Consider the following 14,049-nt stretch of genomic DNA (forward strand, 5'->3'; position numbering starts at 1 on the left):
GTTTACGAACGCGCCAGCAAATCTCTCAGAAACGCAGAGGAGAAAGAAGAACGAGTGATGGTACTGGAAGCGTGGAAAGAGTTCGAGGTATTATAAAATTGGTTGTACGAATAAAGAACCTTTTTTGAAAGGTCGAATCCGATTTAATTTTATTATTTTGATCCTCTAGGACGAATATGGAGACGAAAGCTCACCAAGAAAAAATCAAGAAAAAGATGCCTCGTCGAGTAAAGAAGAGGAGAAAATTACAAACGGACGACGGAGTAAGAAATCTCTCCAAACGTATTCAAATAACTTCGATCGTCTGTCGTCACGCAATCCGTTGCCTAAGCCAAAATGTCGCGTGACATATCGATTCTGTATTCAGTTTGCTTACGATTTTTGTTCCTAATGCAGCTGTTATCAGAAATAATTCGTAGCCGCGTGTAAATACTTTAGCCTCACTGCAATTTTCTTTTCTCTTTGTTAGATTTTACATTTTTCTATGGAGATTTGAAACACTATTAAAATATTTTCCTTGCAGTCAGACCGCTGGATGGGAAGAGTACTATGATTACATCTTTCCTGACGATGAAGCCAACATGCCTAACTTTAAACTGCTCCAGATGGCCAGGCTTTGGAAAAAGAACCAACAACAAATGGAATAATTATTTGTTGTTGTTGTTGTGGCTACTGGTTTTTTTGCTGTCGTATAAATATCACTAATTGTGTGCAGAATGTTTACTAAACAATAGAATAAAACTTCAATCTGTTCACTGTAAAGTGTTGAAGTCAGTCCTAAAGAAGTGGTTTTGTAGTTTGACAAGGGGTGGGGGTGGGGTAGAAGTATTAGAGGGGGAGGTGTAAGGGGCACAAATGTGGCTTCATGAGTTCGTGACGTCCAAATCAAATTGCTGACAGATCTCTGTTGTCCCTTTAATGCTAACATCAGTATGCATATTCTCCATACTGTTCTGTATGCATTTCCTAAGGTATTGACAAGGAGACTTTTTATTTAACAATCAAGAGCTTCTCTAGTTGGTGATCCCTCCTTAATTGTCGTGACCTTAATATTTGGTTCGGGGGGGGAAGGGTCGGGGGGGGGGGTAATTAGATGCTGGTCACTCTTAGGGTCTGAAGGGTCTTTGCAATGGTCTCAGACAAAAATATTTTTGGAGCTGACCAAATTCATGCAATTGGATCTGTTGAAGTGTCTATCTTGATTCCCTTGTTTTCCAAACTTAGATGAAAAAGTTCCTGAATGATCAAATATTTTTATACAGTGATTGTGTCAATGGAAAATATGAGCAAAGTTTTTGAAGATTCACATTGGCTGAAGATTAATTTGGTTATGAGCCCTGAATAGAGTGTGACTGAAAATTGAATACAATGAGTACAAGTCAAGTATTTAAAATATTTTTATTCATCGAAACTACAAAACTTCCCAAAAAATGAAGTACAGTTTACTCTTAGAATTACTATGTATGTACAGTGCATCAATTGGTTAGGATTGGTAAAATGGAATTAAGAAGGAAAACAAATTCACCTGAGTGCTAAATGGGTATGTCATATAAACATGTATATAAATATTTTTTAAGTTGTGAGAAATTTCAACTTATCAGACGCAAACCAGCTGGTTGTTTACAAGGGACTGGGAACAAATGGATCTTGGGAGTAAAGAGAAAACAAATTTCATTTGGAGACAGAGTGGATGGTTAGGACCTGGGAACTCTAGATTTCAATTCCAGTGCCTTCACTCTTTAACTCCAAGAGATGATTAACATGTAAATTCTCCTTGCAATTGCAAAATGTTATCTTGCAAACAGGTTATGAGAAGATACAAGCTTATCAGCTGGTGGGTGTTATTCTGATGTAACATCAAATCTCGTGTCGGATTTATAGAGAAATGTATGAAAGTCAGTGGGGAGAATTATTAATTGGATCTTTGCATTCAAAGGGTGAAGTCACTTGGCCATGGTCTTTCTGCAACTTCCAATCAAATAACATTGGAGCAAGCAAACTCCCTTCAATTCACTTTGGAGATCATTGGTGAAAAAGACACGGATAGCTAGACTACATCATTCATTTAAAAGAATATACCTAATTGAAACATTTTATAGCTAACTACCTGAAACCTCTTGTACAAGGCACAGAAAATTGAGGTCCCATTGATTGTCTCTTTTTCTTTTGGTTTTTTTTTTTTGCTCTATTCAGTGAAGTTTTGTCCAGATTACATTAGACCATATGATAGTTCTTTGCCCTGATGAGGGTTGTGTCTTCCTGAAATATCTGGTCTTCTTATTCGAAAGAATGAAGTAAAAGGCACACCACATGAAGAAAAGTTAAATATATCCTAGACTCGTTTAAGTTTCCTTTTCTGAATATAATTTTCCTATGTATCTGACTGCTGTTGGGGTGTTAGTCAATTTTGCGCTAACCCCCTTCCCCCTGGCTTCTGTATTTGAGGGCTAACGATGCATTGACACCGTTGAGAGTTTCTGCTGCTTCTGAAGAAATTTTGCTCAAAAAAATTGAATGATTCGACTTAAGTTTTCACTGGCATACAGCATTTGAATGATTCATAGAATTATAACACATTTACCTCAGAATGTATATTTTCCTAGCTGTATGGCTTGTGACTAGTATACGCCCATCTGCCGCTGTTACAATTCGAAGTGGATCTTTTAAAGGAACGGTAGTTTTGCCTGTAAAGCGACCGTCCAAAGAAAATTGCTGAACTCTGTTATTGAGATGGTCACAAACAAGAAGGTTATCAGAGCCGTCTAAACACATGCCACAGGGTTTGTTGAACTGTCCGTCTTGATTCCCTTTTTCGCCAAACTTGTACAGGAAAGTCTTTGACGAATCGAATGCTTTTATGACGTGATTGTCTCTTTCAGTTACCAGGAAAATGTTTTTGTAAGAAATGCAGCTGTATGGTGTGCTTAGTTTCTCTGGACCACTGTCTCCTATTGTGAATAGAGCTTCGCCCTCTTTTGACATTACTTGAACTCTATTGTTGCGAGTTTCAGTGACAATTAAACGGTTTGCGTGATCGAGGTGCACAGAATATGGAACCATAAAGTGTCCTTTCCCTCACCTTTTTTTCCGAAGGTTTTCAAAACAGTCCTGTCTGGATATTTATGTGTTGTATTCTATTATTAAACGTATCAATAACAAGAACTTCGTGGTCGTTTAAAAATAACACTCCGGTGGGATGTTTGAATTGTCCAGGATCTACTCCTTCTTTTCCAATTTGTTTCAAACAGTTCCCTTCTTTATTGAATACAAAAACACAGTGTCCAAGATTATCTACAACAGCTATGTCGCCTTGCTTGTTAACGGCGATTCCACTTGGTCCACGGAACTTCTGCCCTTTGTTGAACTTCAAGTCCAATTCGCCGACTATGACAAGTTCACGTTCTTTCACTGGCAAAGTGAACGGACAGGTCGGAAGCTTTTCGCCATTAATCTTTACCTCAACGTTGTAGGCACCAGGCACTTTAGGTGTAAACTTCAATCTAAGATTGCCTTCTTCTCCTGCTTGAACAGTCACGTTTGTGACATCTTCGGTGGGTTTTATCAGCCATTCAACTGATCGCTAAGATCGGCCTGGTAACTAGTCTCTCCCTCTGCTGTTTTTGGACACAACGTAAACTCTGCTTCTACACCAGCCTGGAAAGTTTGATCCAGTCCTTCTACAGTTGATGTAGCTGCTTTTGCCGGTTTCTCGGTGAGTTGAATAAAACCCAGTTTCAAGTCTTGTTGGGATGCCACGGTAAATTTGACAAATGTTTTGGATGATGCCTTGAAATCTCAACTTCACGAAGCTCTTGAAATTTGTGCTTCAAAGTTGTCTTGGTCTTTATAATATCCCAGCCTGGGCTTCTCTGCACGAGATTTTTCCGCAAACTGAGCCGCTTGGTGTATTTGTTTTACCAGCGATTCCAGTTCTTGTTTAGCCGAGTTAATTTGCTCTATTCTCTTTCTACGCGTCATTTCTAAGGACTCTAAGAGCTCTTTTTTTTGCTGTCGCGTCTTTGTGATCACGTGTTCAGCTGCCTCAGACACGTCTTGTTTAGCGATTGCGATAATCGTTTCCACATCCTTAGAGGTTTTCTCAAATTTTCTTATCTCTTCTTGTAAGAAGTTTGCCTTTTCCTTGATGGTCTGGACGTTCAACATGATGAATTTCGTATCCTTCTCCGCTGCCTTTTCAATAACGTCGAACTCATGGCGTCGGTGGTTTTTGGCTAAGCAAACAGGACAAATACACGCTTCGCAAGTAGAGCAGAAATATCGTAGTCTTTCGTTCTTGTGTTGCGAGCAAAATGGCGGCCTCAGCAAGGCCTCGCGATCTTCCGTTTCAAGAAGACCTACCAAACTATTTTGGTGAAAGCTGGTGGGCAAACGGTCGAAGCGATTACCTTCTGGTAGATTGATTTCCGCCTGACACTCGGGGCATCTGAATTTGCCTTTTCTGAGAGTGTTTCTTGCATGTTCCTCCAAACACTTACAACAAAAAGTGTGGAAGCACGATAATATTTTGGGGTCTGTGTAAGTATCGAGACAAATGAACATGTTGCTTGTTTCTTGAGGTTTTCCACGAGAGGTTCCATCACGATCGCCTTGAAGTACAGATTATTCTAGCGACGAGTACAGACGGACAATTGTGAATAATAATTTTTGATGCCACGAGGACATAACAAAGTCCATAACAGCTAAGTTTTTGTGACCAATCACATTGAAGGACGTATTGACCCCTCGCGAGTGCAATCCCCTTAAAAAAATATTTACGTTCTAATTCGCTATCGTCAAGGCAAATACTAAGTGGAGTCTTAAGTCTTTCCCTCACCTTTTTTTCCAAAGGTTTTTACAACAGATCCTGTCTGGATGTTTATATGTTGGATTCTATTATTTGATTGTACTGCAATTAGTAAATCTTTGTTGTTTAAAATAACACATCATATGGATATTTAAATTGTCCAGGATGTGTTCCTTCTTTTCCAATTTGTTTTGAACAGTTCCCTTCTTTATTGAATACAAAAAACACAGTGTCCAAGATTATCTACAACAGCTATGTCGCCTTGCGTGTTTACAGCGATTCCAGTTTGTCGCTTGAACTCCTGCCCTTGGTTGAACTTCAAGTCCAACTCACCAACTACGACAAGTTGACGTTCTTTCACTGCCAAAGGGAACGGAGAGGTAGAAAGCTTTTCGCCATTAATCTTCACCTCAACGCTGTAGGCGCCAGGCACTATAGGTGTAAACTTCACCGTAAGATTGCCGTCTCCTTTTTCGTGAACAGTCACGTTTGTGACATCTTTGATGGATTTTATCAGAAATTCAACTTGATCGTTAAGATCGGCCTGGTTATTAATCTCTCCTTCTGTTGTGTGTGGACACAAGGTAAACTCTGCTTCTACACCAGCTTGGAAAGTTTGGTCCAGTCCTTCTACAGTTGATTTAGCTGCGAGTTGAATAAAACCCAGTTTCAAGTCTTGTTGGGATGCCGCGTTAAATTTGGCAAATGTAGTCTGGTGATGTTTTGGAACTTCAACCTCACGAAGCTCTTGAAATTTCTGCCTCAAAGCTTCTTTGTTCTGCATTATATCCGAGCTTGAGCTTCTCTGCACCAGATTCTCCGCAAACTCAGCTGCTTGGCTTATTTGTTTTACTAGGGATTTTACTTCCTGTTTAGCCGCGTTAATCTTCTCAATTCTCGACACGCGTGTTGTTTCCAGGGATACAATCGCTTCTCACTCGCGCTGTCGAATGTTTGCTATCATTTGTTCGGCTGTTCGCAAGACTTCTCGCTTGGCTGTTGCGAAATTTCTATCAAGCTCAGAAATCGTTTCTTCGAACTCCTTGATGACTTGACAAAGTTGGGTTTCTTTTTCCTTGATGATCTTAGCGCCAGACATGATGTTCTCTTTTTGTCGTGTGCTGCTTTGTCGAACAATACGGCGATGTGGTTTTGATGATCCGTGACAATGCAGATTGGACAAATGCAAACTTGACACTGCGAGCAAAAGAACCGTGTGACTTCTTTCTCGTGGAACTGTTGTGAGCAAAATGGCTGTCGCTTCAGTAGTGCTTCGTAATCCTCTTCTTTAAAGTCCTCAACTGGCGTGACTTTGTGTCCCTCAAACGTTGCAATCAGCAGTTGATGCGCATTGAAACAATCCAGGCACATGAATCGTCCGCAATCAAAGCAATAGTACATCTGAGAGTTGGTTTTTCTGCAATGGGAACAAGCAATGCTTCTTGCATCACCACTTTGTCGAACGGCGAGGAGACTCGACAAACTCTTGTGGAAAAAACTGATGGGCAAATGATCGAAGCGGTTTCCTTCTGGTAAATCGATTTCCGCGTGACACTCCGGGCATCGGAATTTTCCTTGCCTCTGGCTCATTATCGCATGCTTCTCTAAACACTTGCAACAAAACGTGTGAAGATATGAAATAGTTTTAGGTTCGGTGTAAGTATCAAGACAGATTGAGCAAGTAACTTGCTTCTCGAGATCTTTCAAAAGAGACTCCATCTTCAAAGCGAATCAAACTAGACTGTCAGGAGACTCTTAATACAATGGCTTGAAAGCAGATATCATTTTTAGGTTTCCATGAAAACAGAACAAAGTCCGTATCGACTGATTGCCACTGACCAATCACACTCTTTGTTTTGGCTGACCTTTTTAAACCCTAAAGTGATATTCTTCTCAAAGTCACGGTTTGGCAATTTGTGAAAAAATTTCCTCCTAATTTTTGAGGATCTTCATTTGGACTCTGCCTTATACTTGCTCATTCTTTGGTTTCGACTTTTTATGTTTTCCTATCTTACCTCATTTTTTCCTTAGAATGCTTCCAGGTGAAGTTAATTTGTCACTTCACAGGAAAGGACTTAGTAAAATTAAACTTAGCAAAATTATTATAAAAAAAATCATAAATTTGTTTTTAACATGGATGATTGTTTCTATAGTTTTGGGGGCTGATGGAAAAAAACAAAAAGAAAGAAAAAAGAAGCAGTGTGTGATGTTTGTTGCAAATTCCGTGCGAGAAGAAACAAGGTCACGCATTGTTTAACTTCAGGCGTTCAGCCGAAATTATTCAAGTGCCTTTGTAGCAATTCATTTTGACTTCGTCCTTTTAGAGGTTCTCTTTGGCAAGTCACCTCGTCAAGTTATCTATTCAAGCAAGAAGCTAATCTTTCCTTAGCTGTCTTGCCTTTTTTCGACATAGCAATAGTAGGGCGAGGAAACGCGAAGCGAGCGCGCTTGAGCCACCCCGTGCGAGAGAAAAGGAATACAAATCACTACCCACAGTCCCTTGCATGTGCGACCGTTAAATTTTCCGTTGAGGCTCCTATGTCTTTCGTGCTCTGGGCGGGGATTTAAATCTGTGAAGGGACAAGGGAAAAAATTCGTCTTGAACTCATTTTCGTTCAAAAGTCTCTTTTTTAAATAACCGATATTTCAGTTAGTTGAGCCGGGCGATATGTCAAGGAAAAACGTATCACAATTTTTCCTCCACACTGCCAGAGAAAAGTGTTAAAGGGAAAGCCTGTAGCATGCAGCTTCATTTTAGGTCATGTCAAACCTAGTATATACAACTAGTACATTTAATCTTCTATTTTTCGTTTTATTCACCAGGAGGTGAAAACAAATCCGAATAATTACGACGCGTGGTTTGATTACCTTCGTCTGATGGAAAGTGAGGCAGATCCCGATGCAGTGAGAGAAGTTTACGAAAGAGCCATCGCCAATATTCCACCCGCCGAGGAGAAGCGTTTATGGAGACGATACATTTACCTGTAGATCAACTATGCGCTGTACGAAGAACTTCTGGCCAAGGTTTGTTCTATTTTTGCAGCTGTTGGGCTACGCGGATGTAGATCAAGTCTGCAGAAGAAACTGACTCGTATAAGTTCTTCATCTCAATCCGTGTTTTGTTACCTAAGGTGGATTATAGCGGTTTTGTCACTATCCTTCCATAGAAAGCCAGTCCATCTTAGTTCACCCTACTCCCCAGGTTTTTTTTTTACCCCCCTCTCCTCCCTGAGCATTTCCTTAGGTTTTCATGGCAGTTCACTAGTACCCACTCAGACTTGTATTCCCCCGGGTGGAAAGAAGCACTACAAAATTAAAGTTTCATGCTTATGAACGGAACACAATGAAGGGTCGAACACAGACCTGTAGTTCCAGAGTTTAGCAAGTAAACCATTAAAAATTGTACCAACGCTTCTCCAAAGTGCAGAGGTAAATTTTATTCCACATTGAAAAAGTTTTCTTGTGTCCGTCTGATTCTTGTTGTTACAGGACATGGACCGCACAAGACAGGTGTATCGTGCATGTTTGGATCTTATACCACACAAGAAGGTAAACAACTGTTGAGAACTACCTTATTTGCGGTGCGTAGCGGTTGTTATATCCTGTACTATACTACTGCTTGAACATTACAACGTTCCCTACTCTCTCTGATTATTTCTGAAACCCTAATTCTCCCAACTAATAACCAATCATTTCTTTGTTGGGTACTCATAGAAATTTAGTGTTATGTCAGGACAATGTTCCCAAGTCTATAATCCCTTTACGTCTTCATACGGCTTGACAGAGTAAAACTTAAACTAGGATTTTTTCATGTTGTTGGAAACTTTGCTTTTCCATTTAAGTATTATTTTGGTGTCTTTAATTTGTTCTTAAAAGGATAAGCAAGGTTTTGGATATATTTCGGTTTCTTTTTAACGAGATTAAGCAGTGAATGTCTGTTTTTTATTTTTTCATTTCCAGTTCACTTTCGGTAAAGTCTGGCTATTGTATGCACAGTTTGAAATCCGTCAGAAGGATCTCAAGGCAGCACGGCAGGCGTTGGTGAGTGTCATGGGTGATTTCATTATCTGGATGAATAGGGCGGGCGGGCGGGCGCAGTCTTGCTCAAAAGTGGGTGAGAAGGGAACCGTTTGCAGATCAGATTGTGTTGATTCTTGTTTCGTCCCGATTTATTTTAAAGTGTTCTTCTGCAAGACAGTTACTTTCACAATGCCTCTCTGAACCAAGAGGTATGATTGGGTATCGGCGAACTGTTTGGGAAAACCTTACGAGGGTGCTTGGTGCAAAGTTGACTGCAGTGGACAATACTTGAGATGGCTTGATGCCAACGAAAACGATCTTGGCTGGTAGAAATGCAAAGATTTGTTGTGAACGCAAACTCACGATCCGCCTAATCCATTAGCGCACTAGAGTTCCACGACTCTTCCCACGAAATTAGTGGTTTACATCGACGACGATAATCGCAGATTTCTTAGAATGAAGTTACTATGAGTAGCGTTACGCCTCCTGGATATGTGGTAGTTCATCGTAGGCTTCCAACCTCCCCCCCCCCCTCCAATTTTCTGTGGATCCTCGCCTGTACTTATTTAACCCCTTAACTCCTAAGATCTCATTAGTAATTCTCCTTACTGTCTGCTAATGATTCTCATCATTTTATTTTGGAGAATTTGGTATCGGATCAATTAGCAATCCCATAATTGATATTTTTCTTTATTCTCGTCACTTGTCTGCATGATATTGTAAAGATATAGTAAGGAGAAATTCTGTCTTGGTCACTCAGCAGTTAAAGGGTTAAGGCCTACTGAATGGAGGGAGATGGAGGGAGGTACTATGTCTCATCAAGACATAAACAATGGGACATCGTTTTCTCCTGGCCCCATCCAACAACATAAAAAGTGGCCTGGTCAGGAACTTTCAATCCGTGTTCCAGCTTCCCGAACTACCATTCCAGTCCATTGTGTCTCACACACGCTCAGCTAATGTATTATTTGTGTTCGTCACAGGGCACAGCGATCGGGAAATGTCCCAAAGACCGACTCTTCCGAGAATACATCGGTCTCGAGTTACAGGTGAGTAGAATGATTATGAAAAGGAACTCTAAGGAGTTGAGACCTTAATCTAAAAATCTTTATCGAAGTGATTTTCTAAGCCTTCCCCCTCCACTCCTTAACCATTTCAATTCTTACTTTTTCTCGACTTTTTGTGTTTCTTAGAAATATTGGTTACTTTTTTAGCTGACACGAATGGCGACTCCGTTACGGTGTCTCTAGTTACCCTTTGTGATGCAAATTCTGCCTCTTTGTCCGTTTTGCTTTTAACAGCTTCGAGAATTTGATCGCTGTCGTAAGTTGTACGAGAAATTCCTGGAGTTTAATCCTGCAAATTGTACCACATGGGTCAAGGTTAGGAGAGAGTGTTTTATGTTATTGTTGTTGAGAAGTAGTTGTTTTATTATTGTTTTATAAGTGTGCCGCACAATTAACTATAAATGGAGTTTGACAAGAACAAAACTTGCCGACGGAAGGTTATCGAACTGGGAATGAAGAAACTAAGAAACGTTTGAGTAAACAAACGTAAAAACAAACAAATAAAATAAGGGCATGAATATTATTAGGGACCTGCAAATTGTACCACATGGGTCAAGGTTAGGAGAGAATGTTTTATGTTGTTAAAGTAGTTGTTTTTTATTATTGTTTCATAAGTGTGCTTTTCTGTGAACACTTGCAATTAACTATAGATGGAGTTTGACAAGAACAAAACTTGAAAACAGACGGAAGGTTATCGAATTGGGAATGATAAACTAAGAAACGTTTGATTAAACAAACGTAAGAACAAACGATCGAAGGCAGGCCTGGATCGAAGGAATGTCCAGTCGCGCGCCCACACGAATGAACAAAAACAAAACAAGTAAAATAAGGGCATGAATATTAACAAACAGGGACCTTGGGCGGTTAGGACGGCAACGCTGAGGGAGACGTCGATCAAGAAATGAATTTATCTTTTTAGTTAAGATTTTGCAAATGGCTGGACGTGTTTATTGTCTCTTACGGCACTACATCTTTTCTTCGGCATAACTTATGTAAGCAGTGTTGAGTTCAAAATGGAATTTTAAATAATTTGCCGTCGGAGTTTCCTTTCTCAGACCACGTAAATTTTGATGATTTCGCGTCGTTGTTTTTCAGAGGAAGGCTAAGAAATGTACAAATTTTAAATCGCACGAGCTGAGCTATTGTTCTGCTCATTAGATCTTTTGTTTTTCCACTTCCTCGTTGCTGTCGACGTTGGGGTTAGCTTAAGGTTCCCAATGATCAAGCTAAGGGAACGAAATTAAACCGACGATATGTTTATTAAATGTGCGGCAGTCAAGGGAGACTATGTGTAAGATATGTTAAGAAGGAAAAGTACCGTGAATAGTTTGGGAAAGATAACAGATTAACCCTTTAACTCCCAAGATAAGATAGTCAATTCTCCCCTTTAGCTGCAACACATTTTACTCGTAAATTCGTTGGGAGAATTGGTTGTTAGATCAAGATGTAGACTTCTACCTGATAAGTTTGAGTGTGCTAGATAATGTGTTCATATTTTAGGGAGAAGTTACACGTTGATCACCCAATGGGAGTGAAAGGGTTAACTTGCAAATAGAGCACTTTTCGATCGAGGCAATGAGAGATCGACGATAGTAAACTGTTGGCAGTCGGCTGTTATTGAAACCTTTGCTCTGTTTTCTCCTTTTTTCTATTTTTAGTACGCCGAACTGGAAACCATTCTTGGTGATACTGACAGGGCACGTGCGCTGTTTGAATTGGCTGTTAACCAACCTTTGCTTGATATGCCCGAGGTAATGTATTGCAATGAAGGGTGTATTTAACTCAACGCACGGCATATTCTGTTTTATTTGTTACCAGTTCCAGGCTTCAAGTTAGTAAAACGGCGGCTGTGGGAAGACCTGCGCGGTGTTTCCATTCCATCTCGGAAGAGTAACAATACTTTTGGTCTTTAATTGTGCTCTCGAAATTAGAACAAACCTCGACAGATGTGCAAATTTGTGGAACCTGTATTAAGTGGCATCGTATTTAGCGGTCGGTTGTCAAAGTCCGGAATTAGTCTCCCCTTAATTACTGTAATTTTCACCTTGGATTAAAACCGGAAGTTATGTTTTCACGAGAAATTAGTAGTTCATCATTTTTTCATCATTGTAAGCTGAGGAAAAGTCCTCTTCTAAAATTATCACCACTAATCGGCGTTACCACCAGCGCCTTTGTTTGGAGGCTTGGCATATTAACTCCGCCCACGCTCCTTTAAATCGTGACGATGGCGGTTTGCTTCCTGACGCCTATTTACACCTCGTCCAAAAAAAAGAAAAAGGCCGCTAATTAGTGATCATATAAAAGGACCTCTTGTTGCAGCATTTAGATCACCCCTGATGAAGGCACTAGACAGGAGTGTCGAAACGTTGGGTCTATGAGTTGTAACTTCTTGGTTACATTCATTAAATCTGCAAACCAGAGTAGCATCAAACTATGTCTGATTGTCCACCTGATTGCCGTGTGAACTTTAATATAAGTCCTCTTCTTTTACTCAGCTTTCACGAAATTTCCCCTCGTTTCCCCCTCTTTGAATTGTTCAAATTATTTTATTAAAACATCTAGCAGCAAGCGAATAACTGTAGTTTTTTTTGTTCTTAGGTTTTATGGAAAGCTTACATAGATTTTGAGATAAACTTGGAAGAGTACGACAAAACACGAGATCTGTATGAGAGGCTACTAAAACGAACGCAACACGTCAAGGTAGTATTTTTTAATTGTTTTTCCCTAAATTCGATCTCTGCTATTTTGTTGAATCTCTTGTGCAAGAGTAAATATTTCCATTATTTCTTTCTATTCGAGTATGATCGTTTTTAGTGCCTCGCAAAAGTGTACTGTGTCGTTAATTTCATCATTAACCGCGAACATGTCGAAGCAAATTTGCAGCCATGTTTCCCTGTATTCGCTTTCCTTGTGCAAGGCTCTAGTTTCCATCTGTGATTCTCCTGAAATGTTCTCTTTATAGGTTTGGATTAGTTTTGCACAGTTCGAGGCCTCTACAGCAACCGATGAAAGCATCATACAAGCAAGGTGTGTAAAAAGGCTATCCTACATTCTCGATCGAGACCGTGACCATGGTAGTTCATAAGTGGAAAGCCTACGGTCACGCAACGCCCGCGTTCATAAGAGGAAAGCCTATAGTCACGCAACGCCCGATGAACCTTTGCGGAGAGCCCCAGAGCGGACAACTCAATGGAAGATTTATTTGTTCAGTAGGAGAGGATTCATGATGGAATATTTAATTTGAAATAGTTTCTACTGCTTCAAATGCTACCAAAAAATCTGTGAAATTGAATCCTCACTGTTCTCTATTTTGTTTGTACTATAAATATTAATTTTCAGGACTGTTTACGAACGCGCCAGCAAATCTCTCAGAAACGCAGAGGAGAAAGAAGAACGAGTGATGGTACTGGAAGCGTGGAAAGAGTTCGAGGTATTATTAAAATTGGTTGTACGAATAAAGAAACTTTTTTGAAAGGTCGAATCCGATTTAATTTTATTATTTTGATCCTCTAGGACGAATATGGAGACGAAAGCTCACAAGAAAAAATCAAGAAAAAGATGCCTCGTCGAGTAAAGAAGAGGAGAAAAGTACAAACGGACGACGGAGTAAGAAATCTCTCCAAACGTATTCAAATAACTTCGATCGTCTGTCGTCACGCAATCCGTTGCCTAAGCCAAAATGTCGCGTGACATATCGATTCTGTATTCAGTTTGCTTACGATTTTTGTTCCTAATGCAGCTGTTATCAGATATAATGCGTAGCCGCGTGTATAATACTTTATCCTCACTGCAATTTTCTTTTCTCTTTGTTAGATTTTATATTTTTCTACGGAGATTTGAAACACTATTAAAATATTTTTCCTTGCAGTCAGACGCTGGATGGGAAGAATACTATGATTACATCTTTCCTGACGATGAAGCCAACATGCCTAACTTTAAACTGCTCCAGATGGCCAGGCTTTGGAAAAAGAACCATCAACAAATGGAATAATTATTTGTTGTTGTTGTTGTGGCTACTTGTTTTTTTTGCTGTCGTATAAATATCACTAATTGTGTGCAGAATGTTTACCAAACAATAGAATAAAACTTCAATCTGTTCACTGTAAAGTGTTGAAGTCAGTCCTAAAGAAGTGGTTTTGTAGTTTGACAAGGGGTGGG

General features: G+C 39.8%; 1 protein-coding gene and 2 pseudogenes across 1 annotated transcript; 1 reads left to right on the forward strand and 2 right to left on the reverse strand.

The window, feature by feature from the left end:
• Window positions 1-1,874: 1,874 nt before the first annotated feature.
• On the reverse strand, window positions 1,875-4,834 carry LOC131776795 (tripartite motif-containing protein 2-like; annotated as a pseudogene).
• LOC136277739 (crooked neck-like protein 1) lies at window positions 3,648-13,986 on the forward strand. The gene is made up of 12 exons (XM_066160344.1): window positions 3,648-3,712; window positions 7,628-7,828; window positions 8,294-8,353; window positions 8,765-8,845; window positions 9,808-9,873; window positions 10,126-10,206; window positions 11,550-11,642; window positions 12,490-12,591; window positions 12,854-12,918; window positions 13,231-13,321; window positions 13,405-13,497; window positions 13,760-13,986. Exons 3-12 carry the CDS (start codon window positions 8,297-8,299, stop codon window positions 13,880-13,882), a joined length of 852 nt encoding a protein of 283 aa, XP_066016441.1. The 5' UTR covers window positions 3,648-3,712; window positions 7,628-7,828; window positions 8,294-8,296; the 3' UTR covers window positions 13,883-13,986.
• LOC136277738 (E3 ubiquitin-protein ligase TRIM45-like) lies at window positions 5,013-6,656 on the reverse strand (annotated as a pseudogene).
• Window positions 13,987-14,049: the final 63 nt, after the last annotated feature.

This window comes from Pocillopora verrucosa, chromosome 13, assembly GCF_036669915.1.
Source record: "Pocillopora verrucosa isolate sample1 chromosome 13, ASM3666991v2, whole genome shotgun sequence".
Lineage (NCBI taxonomy): Eukaryota > Metazoa > Cnidaria > Anthozoa > Scleractinia > Pocilloporidae > Pocillopora > Pocillopora verrucosa.

What these genes read in the sequence shown, in the direction of transcription:
- LOC136277739 (XM_066160344.1), top strand. Translation starts at nt 8,297, where the DNA reads ATGGACCGCACAAGACAGGTGTATCGTGCATGTTTGGATCTTATACCA. An exon ending in ATCTTATACCACACAAGAAG is followed by an intron (nt 8,354 to 8,764) that starts GTAAACAACTGT and finishes TTTCATTTCCAG; the next exon opens with TTCACTTTCGGTAAAGTCTG. An exon ending in CTTTGCTTGATATGCCCGAG is followed by an intron (nt 11,643 to 12,489) that starts GTAATGTATTGC and finishes TTTTGTTCTTAG; the next exon opens with GTTTTATGGAAAGCTTACAT.